The sequence below is a fragment of the Lontra canadensis genome, unplaced genomic scaffold (genome assembly GCF_010015895.1).
Source record: "Lontra canadensis isolate GAN:19392208 unplaced genomic scaffold, GSC_riverotter_1.0 scaffold4, whole genome shotgun sequence".
Classification (NCBI taxonomy): Eukaryota; Metazoa; Chordata; class Mammalia; order Carnivora; family Mustelidae; genus Lontra; species Lontra canadensis.
Window position 1 is genome coordinate 32,657,269 of NW_022630998.1, and position 13,842 is coordinate 32,671,110.

General features: G+C 43.2%; 1 protein-coding gene across 1 annotated transcript in view; it reads left to right on the forward strand.

The window, feature by feature from the left end:
• The window catches only part of SERINC5 (serine incorporator 5), a 102,542-nt gene that overhangs the window by 79,769 nt on the left and 8,931 nt on the right, over nucleotides 1–13,842 (forward strand). The window contains exons 6-8 of the mRNA XM_032847719.1: nucleotides 3,098–3,309; nucleotides 6,058–6,153; nucleotides 10,657–10,783. Coding sequence (XP_032703610.1) covers nucleotides 3,098–3,309; nucleotides 6,058–6,153; nucleotides 10,657–10,783 — 435 coding nt within the window. The remainder of the gene's footprint in view (nucleotides 1–3,097; nucleotides 3,310–6,057; nucleotides 6,154–10,656; nucleotides 10,784–13,842) is intronic.

Below are 13,842 nucleotides of genomic sequence, written 5' to 3' on the forward strand. Positions count from 1 at the left end.
CCCTGGGATCATGACCTGAGCCAAAGGCAGACGCTTGACTGACTGAGCCACCCAAGCATCCCTTTCTTCTCTTTTTTTTAACATTTTATTTATTTATTTGACAGACCGTGAGAGAGGGAACATAAGCAGGGGGAGTGGGAGAGGGAGAAGCAGGCCTCCCACTGACCAGGGTGCCGGATGCGGGACTTGATCCCAGGTTCCCGAGATCACAACCAGAGCCAAAGGCAGAGGCTTAATGACTGAGCCACCCAAGGCCTCCCTTTCTTCTCTTTTCAATAAACATCTTGAGAAGGAAAAGATCCCAGTGCTAATAGGCCTGAGGCCCTGGGCCCAGAAACCAGGAGACTCCAAGTGTTTATGTCCCCACTCCTCTAGTTCCCTGTTTCTTTTTAGGTGTATTACTTGGCCTCTCTGACCTCAGTTTTCATACCTGCAGAATAATATGGTTGCATTAGACGTTTAATGTGTTTTTTCCTTTCTACCTCAAATTTTGTGATTTGAAATGACCACGCTTTATCAAAAATGAAATAGCAAAAAGTAGAAGGTACATTCAGGTGTTTCTCACAAAGACCCGTCTTCTAAATGTGCTAGATCTGTTATTTCCATTGTCGTTGGGTTCTACCAAGTCCCAAGCCCAAGGGCAGCCGACTCTCCCAACCTGGCACCCGCATACTATGTTGTATGTGGTTGTCTGGTCTTTTTCTCATCTCCTTCCAAGTGCTTTTTCCCGTTAAGCATTTACTCACATTTGGGGGGTGGTTTTAAGTATGTGCCAGACCATGTGGTAGGCACGGAGAGTATAAAGATAAATAAGTCATGGCACTTACGTGGGACGTCTGCCGGAGCAAGCTGTCACCGAGGAGGAAGTCACGAGTCTGATGCCGCAGGAGTGGCGGCCTTTCTGCTACCTTTGCTGCACAAAGTTATGGTTTAACGGTTGATAGTCCTCACACCAGTATTCATTAAGCACATATTATCTGCAAGTCACTCAACAGCAGGAGAAGAGCAGAGAACACAGTGATGTCCTGATCCATGGAGCTTACCTCCTCCTGTTGGGGAGGGCAGGGGCATAGGAAGAACATCAGTTTATGATCAAGCAGATAAGAAAGTAACAGGCTCAGTGGTAGAAAAGACTGGAGGGAAAGAAAGCAGGGTGTGGGCTTTGGGGAGAGCAGGGCAGGGAAAGGCTTCCCAATCAGGTGTGAGGGAGACAACCGTGAGAGATGGAAGGGGGAGAGACGGAGGCAGGACTCTGCTGGGTCCAGGCCCAGCGTGTTGAAGGGCAAAAGGGCATCCTCTGTGCTGCGCCCCCTAGTTCTGAGGGGTGGGCACCGGAGGTGAGATAGGAGAGGGCATTGGTTCAGATCATGTCAGGCTTCTGGGGCCCTTATGTGAGATGGGAGGGCATCACTGGGGTTTGAAACAAGAAGAACATGACAGGATGTACATTTTAATTCCAGAAAAGATTAGAGGAGGATAGAGTTACAAGTAAGCAGGCCTGACTGTAGCTCGAATGATGATGACAGCAGTTAGGTTCTGGTATGCTCCAGAGTTGGAACTCCTAGACTTTGCTGCTGGTGATGAGGATGTGGTGGGGGAGGAGGGAGCTAGGAGAGGAAGATTGCAGTCAGGAGTTGTTTCCTTTTTGTAAAAAGATTCCTCTTCTCAGGGTGCCTGGGTGGCTCAGTTGGTTAAGCGTCTGTCTCCTGGTTTCAGCTCCAGGTCATGATCTCAGGGTCCTAGGATTGAGCCCTAGCTCGGGCTCTGCACCCAGGGCACTCTGCTTGTCCCTCTCCCTCTGCTCCTCCCCCTGTTTGCGTGTGCTCTCTCTCTCTCTCAAATAAACAAATAAAATCTTAAAAAAAAAAAAAAAAAGTCCTTCATATGCTAAAACAGCCCAAAATACGAGTGGAGAAACAGTCTCACCCCAGCCACATACTGGTCAGCTGTGTTCAGCTTTTTCTACACGATGCATTCTGTTTCTCTGTCACTGATTACCATTTGGCTTTTAGAATTTTATTTTTCATAAGTCTCATTTTCTGTCATTTCCTCTCTGTGCCTTTTATGTTAGACTAATTCTGTCGTCATTGAGTGCCTGGCTTGGTTTCAGGAATATGATGGTCATTATCATTTCTCTCTGTCCCCCTTGTTTGTCTCTGGCTGCAATAACTTTTTCATAATTAAAACATTTTAGCTGAGTTGCTGAATGCATTCCAGTTTTGTGAAAACATGAAGCAAATTGCTCTCTCTCTGAAGGTTTGTTGGAACGTAGTTACAGTGGGGCCGTTTAATCGTAAGGCGAACAACATTGATTCACTCCGTGCTCTCTCTTGTTCTGTCCTCTTTATTTTGTGGTTTTGAATACTTTTTTGGTCATTGTTCTGAAGAATTTCTAGAGATTATTAAACCACCACTTATTTCATCCTTCCCTTTATTAATACATATATAAACTAGAAAGCATATTAATCTCTGGAAGTTCCTTATTGTAAGTCCCGTTACAATTTTTACTCGTTTCCAGGCTGATTTTATTCTCTTCACGCTCTCCCTCCATCCTACGTGGCGTTTTTGAGAAGCAGTAGATGCCTCTTTGCAGCAGAGGGATGAAAGGGCCGAGGTCAGCCAGTGTTTCTGTGAGTGAGGTTGACTCGCTGCTTCTCTCCCTAAAGTAATAAGAGGCAGTGGCACGTCCGGGCTCCATCTTGAGCGGGGAAAATGTGAAGAGAACCCCATCTAGGAGCCACTTGTTTTTGAGACTTGCCAAAGCCCGCCACAGGGTAATTCCTATTCAGAACGGGGAGGGTAGAGTCAAGTCTGTGGACGTGCATTGTAGATGAACACACATAAAAACAGAATGTTTTCATGTTTAGAAAACATTCTGAGCCTGATCTAAAACATTTTTGCATATTTACCTATATCTTCTGGCTTTGCTGGAGCATAATTGTGGTAAAAGGATAGGTCTTCTGGACGGTTGGGTTTATCTTGGCCTGCAGCCTGAGAGCACTGTGAGTGCCTGAGAGGTGGTAAGTGTGGCCAGAGAATGGGGGCTGCATTGACTTGTCTTCTCTCCCCTCTGTCTGACCCACTTGTGGAGAAACAGGACTGCAGGCACGGCTACCAACAAGCTGTGGTACGCAGCTCTGGCCCTCGTGACACTCATCATGTACTCCGTTGCCACCGGAGGCCTGATTTTGATGGCGGTGTTTTATACACAGAAAGATGGCTGCCTGGAAAACAAAATTCTCCTGGGGCTGAATGGGGGCCTGTGTCTGCTCATTTCAGCAGTAGCCATCTCGCCCTGCGTCCAAAATCGTAAGCACGTTTTTTCCCCTTCCCCCTTATTTGTATTTTGTTGTGTCTAAATTTGAGCAAAACCTCATGTTTTTGTGTTTTTAAACTATGGTCATTCCTTAAGTTACTGTGGATGGGTCAGCCATAGGAAGGGTGGGACACACTTGGGCTGAATGTGATAGCTGGCGTGCCTCGGGTCAAGAAAGATCTGAATGTGGTGAAGTCAATGAACAGGAAGGTAGATGTTACCATTATTATTTTTTTTTAAAGATTTTATTTATTTATTTGTTTGTTTGTTTATTTGAGAGGAAGAGAGACAGGGATAGTGACAGAGAGCACAAGCAGGGGGAGTGGGGGAGAGAGAAGAAACAGGGAGCCTGCTGAGCAAGGAGTGTGACATGGGCCTTGATCCTATCATGATCTGAGCTGTAGACGCTTAACCAAATGGGCCACCCAAGTGCTCTAGATGTTACCATTATTAAATAACGTATTACAGGGAGCCTTTAAGTGGAGGATGCCTTGAGTGTGTATTAAGTTCTTCCCTGTATTCCCCGTGTAAAACTTGAATGAGGAGACTCCAGAAGGAGCTCTTTCTGGGCTCATCTTTCACCCAAGGCCTCTGGGTCAGAAATCGGGAACCATCTGGTGTAGGAATCAGGAAACAGAAAATCCAGTCTGGCTGAGCCAGCAGCCAGCCCTGTGAGCTAACCTTCCTCAGACCCAAATCCTTTCTCAGTGAAGCCAACAGAAATCTGTAAACCTTCCTGGCTCAAGGTTGTTTCAAAGGCAAATGGAAGAGGGGTGCCTGGCTGGCTCAGTCAGTAGAGGATGTGACTCTTGATCTCAGGGTCATGAGTTTGAGCCCCACGTTGGGCTAGAGCTTACTTAAAAACAAACAAAAACCCACAAAGGCAAAAAGGAAGAGATACTGGGATTTGAAAATGCTTTAGAAAGTATAGGCCTGAGTTGTCTTTTATAAACAACTTCTGATATCTTAGACCAGAATACCATCTTTGGTTGTAGAAAGAAGTATTCATGGTCTAATTTTCTTGAAGGTATCTTACTCTACAGGAGATGAAATGCAAGTGATATCCAGGTTTTTAATAGGAAAAGGGAAAGGTGGCCAATAACGTATAGCCCCTCCAGTCATTTCTAAAATGGTGATCTAAAAAGTGAACTAGTCTTAGGGCGCCTGGCTGGCTCCATCCCGATTGGAAGAGTGTATGACACTCGATCTCAAGGTCATGAGTTCAAGTCTCACGTTTGGTGTAGAGATTAAGGAATTTAATAAATAAACTTAAAAAAGAAGTGAACTAGTATTGAATAATTTAAAGGTTTTCTGGTACTGAAAATTCCAAGTACATTATTGAAAATGAGAGTCCTAATCTCCCAGTCCCTTTAACTGATCAGTTAAGAATTTCCTAAAACATACTAGTGTTCAGAATAAACTACCATTTGGGTTAAATCCTACTTTTTAAAATAGTTATAATTTGAAATATTTAATGCCATTAGTTGCTGAAGTGAGTCTTATTCCCGTGTCAAAGAGCAGCATTATAAAAGTCTATTTCTAGGGGTGCCTGGGTGGCTCAGTCATTAAGCATCTGCCTTCAGCTCACATTGTGATCCCAGGATCTTGGGATCGAGCCTTGCATTGGATTCCCTGCTCGGCGGGAAGCCTGCTTCTGCCTCTCCCACTCCTGCTTATGTTCCCTCTCTCGCCATCTCTCTCTGTCAAATAAATAAAATCTTAAAAAAAAAAAAAAAAAAGACTACTTCTGTACTTTCATTGATTAGTACAGTTTATCTTATTTATTTAATTAAAAAAAATTTTATTTATTTGTTTGTTTATTTGAGAGAGAGACGGGGAGAGAGGGAACATAAGCAGGAGTGGGAGAGGGAGAAGCAGGCTTCCCGCTGAGCAGGGAATCCAATGCAAGGCTCAATCCCAAGACCCTGAGCTCATGACCTGAGCTGAAGGTAGACACTTAACTGCCTGAGCCGCTCGGGCACTCCTGGTTAGTAAAATTTAACAATTAAAACTTGAAACAAATTTAATCAGAGGGAAGACTGGATGAACTGAGTCCTCTCATGTAGGCAGATGGTTAAAAATTCCACCCAAAAATGATACATCCTTTTTGTCATATCCTGGTAACTCTGAATGATGGAAACACCTCATTTAATTTAAATATTAATAGCATGTTAAAGCTCTTCCCTCAATGACTGCTGAGCCCCAGTGCCTTCTTCTTTGACCTGAACTGGTATTCCCGAAGGTTTTTTGTTTTTTTTGTCTATTGACAAGTTGAGGTTTTTCTGCTGTCATGGACTTCAAGTGTCTGATGGCCTCATAGAATCTGGAATCCATGCCCTGTGACATTTGTTTCCCATTTACCTCACTAAGCTACATGGTCTCACTGGTAATGATGGTGAATTTTCTTCTGAGGTCTTAAGATTTGAGAACTAGTGTCCATGAACTTCAGGGGGACCAGGCAGTACGCTTAATTCAGTTGTTATTAGAGTGATGTGGTGGTAGAGGACTGCAGAACCTGGCGTCTCTAAAACAACATAGTCAGGCTTCGTGGATAATTCTGCCCCTTTCCCTGTCCTTTTAGTGTTGTTTGGAAAATAATATTATTGACCTTTTCCTTCCTTTGTAGATGGGGGTCTTGGTTTGAGGAGCATCATTTGGGGATGGGGACCTCGTTTTCTTAGGCTTTCTTATTTTTGTAATTTCAGACCTTGTGTTAAAATCTGACCCTCTGATTTTTCCAGGACAGCCCCATTCCGGGTTACTGCAGTCAGGGCTCATAAGCTGCTACGTGACGTATCTCACTTTCTCGGCTCTGTCCAGCAAACCCGTAGAAGTAGGTAAGCCAGCCCGTCGCCTTAGGGAGCGTGTGCTTGCGGTACGAATGTTTTCATTGTGGAGGAAGGAATTTGAGCTGTTGTTCAGAATGTCAAAGGTGCAATAAATCGAATGGATGATCTAAATTTTTCACTAGATAAAGTCCTTAACATGGGATACGAAAATGAAAATTTCTTCTCCTGAGTCTTCCCGCTGTGTAGGGAAGACAGGAACAAAGATGGTCTGTTGAGTTTGCTTTGGGGCCTAATATGCGTTTTCCCACTCTGTGTTTTCAAGGAACATTACTGTATTTTACTTATTTTGTGTTGTTTTTTGCTTGTTAATTTACTTTTCTTCAGGTGGTCATCTCTCTGACTGTAAGAGAGAGTGGGAGGGGGAAGCAGGAGACAGGATTTGAGCCCAGCTCTAACAGTGGCTGACTTGAACCGCTCTTCTTAAATGCTGTTTATTTATAGAGACAATAGAACATGCATGAACTTGGGAGTCAGACCGCCTGGGTTTATAGCTTGCTTCTGCCACTTCAGTAACTTATAGAAGGTTATTTACTTCTTTCTGCCTAGATACCTTGTCTTTAAAATAAGGATTTTAATTATTATTTTATCAAGGTAATTAAATAAGATTCCTATTTTATAGGGTGGTTTTAAAGAATTCAGTGAGTGTGTATGTGTGTATATGGTCCTGGCATGTTGTAGGTACTCTCTGTGGGTTAGCTATTGTTACTGAAGAGTGGTTGTAAAGATTATTTGAGAACTAGAAGAGCCCTGTCGTATTATAAATTGTTAATGTATGAGCCCCTTGTCAGTAAAACACCAAAAGACCATTTTTTAAAAAGATTTTATTTATTTATTTGACAAAGATCACAAGTAGGCAGAGAGGCAGGCAGAGAGAGAGGCGGAAGCAGGCTCCCCACTAAGCAGAGAGCCTGATGTAGGGCTTGATCCCAGGACCCTGAGACCACGACCTGAGCTGAACCCAGGCGCCCCAAAAGACCATTTTTTATTTTGATTTCTGAACTCACTGTATTTCATTATCTATATCAGTTTTGTGATAAATGTATATATAAATGTATACACACATATATACACAGAAGTATTTATAAATGTGTGTATGTTTGGGTACATTTGATCTTTTTTTTTTTTTTTAAAGATTTTATTTATTTATGTGACAGACAGAGATTATAAGTAGGCAGAGAGGCAAGCAGAGAGAGAGGAAGGGAAGCAGGCTCCCCGCTGAGCAGAGAGCCCGACGCGGGGCTTGACCCCAGGACCCTGAGATCGTGACCTGAGCCGAAGGCAGAGGCTTTAACCCACCCAGGTGCCCCGGGTACATTTGATCTTTTATAAATCAAGTTAAATAAATGTGCTATCTTTTCTCTAGAATAGAAAATTGAAGTTGTTTTCCTTTTTTAAATGTAGGAAGTAAATGTAAAGATCATCTTTAAAGTTTTACATACATGTATTGTGTGTAGGAGTGTTGTCTTTAGAGCTTTTTATAGTGCAAAGTGGTATAATTGTAGGTCTTATATTAAGTATAGTCTATCCTAGATTTAATTCTTTTTTAAAATAGGTCTATCTTGACTCTAAGTTTATTTGTCTAGCTTCTTGAAGAATTTCTTTTACAGCTATTAATTTTTGGTTTTAGTATAGTGAGGTTTTTGGTTAGAGTGTTTTTCTCTTAAATAGCAGGTATCACTTACAAACAGAAAACTTACTTGCAGTTTCAGGCGGTACTACTTAAAGAGAAAAGTTCATATTTTGGTCAGTTAAAAATTTTTTTTTTCCCTTTGGCTTAAGAATAAAGATTCCTTACACCACAGCACAGTTATTTTTGCTGTCTCAAATGTGAGTGCCAGTAATAATTGTAGTCCATCTTCTAATACTCAGAATGTGCATGTTTGTAAAATGGTTTTTATTTTTATTTATTTATTTAGAGAGTGGGGAAGGGGAGAGAGAGAATCTCAAGCAGGCTCCAGTCCCAGCAGGGAGCCTGATGCATGGGGCTTGATCTCCCAACCTGGGGATCCTGACCTGAACCGAAATCAAGAGTTGGATTACTTGGGGCACCTAGGTGACTCAGTCAGTTAAGCAGCTGCCTTTGGCTCAGGTCATGATCCCAGGGTCCTGGGATCAAGTCTAATATTGTGCTCCTTGCTCACGGGGAGCCTGGTTCTCCCTCTCCCTCTGCCTACCACTCCCCTGCTTGTGCACACATGCTCTCTCTCTCTCAAATAAATAAATAAAATCTTAAAAAAAAAAAAAAAAGAGTTGGATGTTTAACCAACTGAGCCACCCAGGTACCCTACTTCTTGAAACTTTTAAGAAATCTAGAAAACATCAGGATATTCACACGCTATTTTTTTTAACCTTTTTTTTTTTTTTTTTTTTAAGATTTCAAAAATTTGTCAGAGAGAGCACAAGTGGGGAGAGCAGCAGGAAGAGGGAGTAGCAGGCTTCCTGCTGAGCAGGGAGCCCGATGTGGAGCTTGATCCCCAGGATCCTGGGATTGTGACCTGAGCTGAAGGCAGACACTTGACCAACTGAGCCACCCAGGTGTCCCTAAACTTTTTTTTTTTTTAAGACATTTTATTTTTAACTAATCTCTGCACCCAGTGTGGGGCTTGGACTCAGAACTCTGAGATCCAGAGTTGCGTGCTCCTCTGACTGAACCCGCCAGGCACCCCAGGATGTGTTTGTGTTTAGCACTTATTTTTATTTTTATTTTTTTTAAAGTAGGCTCCATGCCCAACATGGGGCTTAACCTCATGACCCTGAGATCAAGAGTCACATGTTCTACTGACCATGCCAGCCAGGCGACCCCACACACTAATTTTACCCCCACCTTTGCATAGGTAATTTTATTCTCTCCTGTGGATGTCAGCAGTTTCACAGACTGTAATCTGAAACACTCAGGAAGTACATACCTGGTATTGTCACATTTCTTTACATTATGATTCCGTAACTGTTAACCAGTTATACCTATTCAATACACTGAACAAAATGATATGTTTGTTCTGTTCCCTTGTAAACAAGGCTTTTGTGCACAGTAGTAACAAATGGAATTAATGCATACTGTGGTATCATTGAGGAAAGAACTTCTCTTTAAATAACTCTTCTGTTTATAAATAAACTGATGGTTTTTTTTAGCACTGTAGACATTTAGCACATTTACAGTCCTGATCAATAAAAAGAAACAAGACATATTTATATATTTAAAGAAAATGTAGAGAGGCGGCATCTGGCTGGCTCAGTTGGCAGAGCATGTGACTCTCGAGCTCTGGGTTGTGAGTTCAAGCCCTGAGTTGGGTATAAAGATTACTTAAAAATAAAATCCTTTTTTTTTCTTTTAAAATTTTATTTGCCTGTTTGAGACGGGGAGTGAGTAGAAAGAGAATACGAGCTGGGCTGGGGCTGGTGAGGAGAGGGAGAAGCTGACTCAGGGCCAGGCCTCTGGGTACGGAAGCCTGATAACCCAACCTAGGGTTAGGGTTAGGGCCTAGAGGCATGGCAACCTTGATCTGCCGGGGCAAAGGCAGGCTCCACTGGGAGCTGAGTTGAGGGCGCGGGTCAGGGGGCCCGTCATATTCCGGGTTTGTGGCCCCACTGAGTAAGGAGCCTGATGTGCGGCTCAATGCTGGGACTCCAGGATCATGACCTGAGCCCAACACAGTCACTTAACCCACTGAGCCACCCAGGCACCACCTTAAAAATAAAATCTTACAAAAAGAATAAAAGAAAGAAAATATAGAGAAAGGGACCATTATGGGAGACCCTTCCTGGGAAAGGAGGTAAGAAGTTAGCAAAGGATCATAGGATCGTGACGATCCTATTACTGACTGTAAAGGGACTTCGCATCTGGCTGGAGCTTTGGACCAGGTGGCTGTTGTAGTCAGTACATATTTGGTGACTGAGTAGCCTCAACATGCTTCTGGAGAGGATATACATGGGGGAAACTCAACAATGTGTGCATACTACTTCTATTCAGAGCCTGCTAAGTCAACTGAAAAATGGATCTCGTTTCACTTTTTATTACAGTTTGAAGAGTACTGAAAAGAGGAGACTCTTACTACATCATGGCACAGAGGAACCCTTTGGCCCTCCACTGGAATCTGAGGGTCTTGTTTGAAGAGGCTGCTTAGATGGGAGGGGATGCTTTTTTTTTTTTTTTTTTTTAAGATTTTATCTGTTTATCTGAGAGAGAGAGAGCACAGGCAGAGGGAGAAGCAGGCTCTCTGCTGAGCAGGGAGCCTGATGTGGGACTCAATCCCACGACCCTAGGATCATAACCTGGGCCAAAGGCAGACGCTCAACCGACTGAGCCACTGTGTCCCAGGGGGTGCTTTGAAATAGCAGCAATCTAGTCTGAGTTCAGCGGGACTGTAGAGTAGGAGTTTGCAGTAAGAAGCCTTCACTCTTCTAAGCTACCCGAGTTTTCCCCAAGTGAATGTGTCTGTGAGCTACAACAGGCTTTTCTAATGAACTCTGATTGCTTTGTCTTTTCCTTGTAAGCTCTAGATGAGCACGGGAAGAATGTGACAATCTGTGTGCCAGAGTTTGGTCAGGACCTGTACAGAGATGAAAACTTGGTTACTGGCCTGGGTACCACTCTCCTGTTCTTGTGCATCTTGTATTCATGGTAAGTCTTAGGAGATACTGGAGGTCACCTTTGCAGACTTTAATATTTTGGAGGAAAATTTAAGTAAGCTTTAGCAACGGTGAAGTAGCAAAACAAATCCCAGCCGAGGAAGACGGAAAGTAGATTGAACTAAAAAGTGTGTGTCACAGCATCGAACCTCAGTGTTTGGACTTCATTTTCCTGACTTGTATTTGTGCGGGTAACTATAATAGATCTATAGTACATTGCAAGCCTTGAGGAAAGGGTTGAATATTCGTTGCTAAAGCATTATTGGAGGGCAAGGGATTACAAAGTGGGGAAGAAATGGTTTGTGCCAGAACGTTTTGGCAGCTTTCTAATCCACGGGAAATACCGTTTGTTCTGCTGCTGATGGAAAGAGTACAAAGCAGTACATACATGGTCATTTTGTGCTTGGCCCAAAAAGACAGGAAACGTCCCCTTTCTTTTATAAAGCCGAAACCCACAATGCTGTTAAAGCAGGCTGTATTTCACGTGCTTGTTCGTGGTGGGGTTGGTGCCCCCTTTATTTAGAATGTTTAAAAGATTGCCCAGGGGAGGAAAGTAATGGATAGAAATTACTGATTCTGAGTACATATTTCACTGATAATGAAGCTTCCCTTCGGCAGTGACCTTTTCACGTTGAGGTTTTACTTCTGTGTTTTATGTTTTATTTGTTAGGTTTCAATGTATAAAAATTTCAACTTGTCATGGGTGCATTATGGACTTCTCTGGTGGAAACCGAAGAATCCTGGTGGTGCTAGCTTATGTAAATAAAATGTCTTTCTGTGCACGCTGGCATTTTCTCTTACAGCTCCCACACTCCCTCCTGTTAGAAAGGGACCTACAGACAGACATTTTGGAGACAGGGGAACTGTCTCCAAAGGGAGACAGGGTTTTTAGAGTACTTGTTGAGTCACGTGTTAGGCCACGGAAGTCCCTGCTTGTGTTGCAATGATTGTCCCACGGAAGGGTCTATAACACTGGTCCTCATCCTGTCCCCCACAGAGTGACAGATTGTCCTTGCAGTGGAAAGGACCACATTGACCATGTCTGGCCTTTCATTTCTATTAATTCCATAGTTGTTCACTCTTTACCTACTCTACCCAAAGCAGTGGATAGGATTCGGGCCCAAGTCAGTGAATGTTGTCGGGAAAACCATAAAGCCACCCAAATTTTGAATGCTGATTTCCAGCTCTTCTTTTTCTGAATAAGCTCTTCCTTCCTAAGTCTGTTTTTAGTGGGCTCTGGAGGGAAATAGCAGCAGCATGGCTAATTTCATCATTTATCCTTCGGGGTTTTTTTCTGTATTGGCACATAAGAAATACTGCAGATTATGTGAGGCGAAAGTAGATTACTAATGAGTAATTACCACTGACTCCCCGTATCGCATAAGGGCTCCCGGAGCTATGAAGTTCCTGGAGGGCTCCCCCTGTGTGGATACTGATTTCCGTCTCCTCCTTCCAGCAGGCACCACGGTGTCGCAGTTTACTTACTAGCATTTGGTAACGTCTGTTGTTGGCATTTACACAGATTCCAAGTAGCTACGGTCGACTTCGAAAATTGTTATCTTTTGGGAATATCAAACCAGTTCTACCAGCCTCCACTGTGGAGCCTCTAAATTCCTAAAGAGGTGAGGTTTTCTTTCTCATCTCTCTCAAGAGTGGCAGTGAAAATCTGACAGGGTGAAAATTCCGTGCTGCAGAGTACCATCACGAGGCAGGTCTGTCAGCCCATGAAGTAGAATCACTGCCATCTTTCCACTGAGGGATTTATAGCAAATCGCAGCCCTGTTTCATCCAAGCAGCAAACACTTTTTCTCATGTGTGATTAGGCATTCCGCAGCCCACAAAAACAGACCATTTTATTCTGTCAAATATCTGTAGAGTTTTTTTTTTTAGTGATATAAAAACAAACAAGAGACATGGTACCTCACCATAAAACAGTGGTGATTTTTTTCTATATATGTAAACACAACTATGTATTTTTAATATATGTTTTTAAAGATTTTATTGATTTATTTGAGAGAGAGCATGTGTGCACAAGCAGAGGAGCAGTAGGCAGAGGGAGAGGGGAGAAGCAGGCTCCCTACTGAGCAAGGAGCCCAATGCTGGACTCGATTCCAAGACCCTGGGATCATGACCTGAGCCGAAGGCAGGCACTTAACCTACTGAGCCATCCATGTGCCCCATCCTTTTTTTTTTTTTTTTTTTTTTTTTAAGGAATATCTAGAATTTTTTTTCCTTTTCTATTTTTTTTTTTTTAAGATTTTATTTTTTAAGTGATCTCTACACTTGATATGGGGTTGAACTCACAACCCCCAGATGAAGAGTTGTATGCTCTTCTGACTGAGTCAGCTGTCCACCCCAGAATATCTAGAATTCGTGAGAGAAATTGTAGGAAGCCTAAAGACTGCATAGGGTGAACATTAAATGTTGTTACCGAAAGTCCCAAGGTTGCTTATATTTGGGGTTAACTTTTTTGTAAGCTCCTAGAAGGCTTACTGCACGATCTCTTTATCTGCTTCTTTAGGAGACTCCCGTGCTGGCCTCTCCCGTGCTGGCCTCCGCACTCAGTTTCTGTTCTGTGTCCCAAGTCCTGCTTCTGGGGCACTCACTCTGAGTATGTTTTATCTTTGCTGTCTTAGCTTGAAGGAACGGCTCAACCTATACCTACTCCCTGGCTTTTTAGCTGAGGCCACTCTTTCTCTAGACGCCCCTTCTGTTGTCCCCAGGCATTACTGCTGTGAAGAAGTATCACAGCTTGGACCTCAGGAGGGGTTCCCTAATGGCCTTTGTATAGGTCCATCGCCCTGACACACCCTTAGGTCCCAGCCTCCACTAAACTATTCCTTAATTCTCTTCTTGGTCTTTAGATTTTGATTGAAATTGTTATTTTGTTGGCTTCAAGTTCACACCGTCCAGCCAGGCAGGATCCTGGAGTCAGTGAGGGAGCCTCAGTTCCCTCATTGTACATCAAAAGGAAACTGAAGAGCATAGAGCCTATTTCTGTGATTCTCTACTCCTAGTCTCAGGGACCCTCTCCTTGAGTCTCCTGTGCTA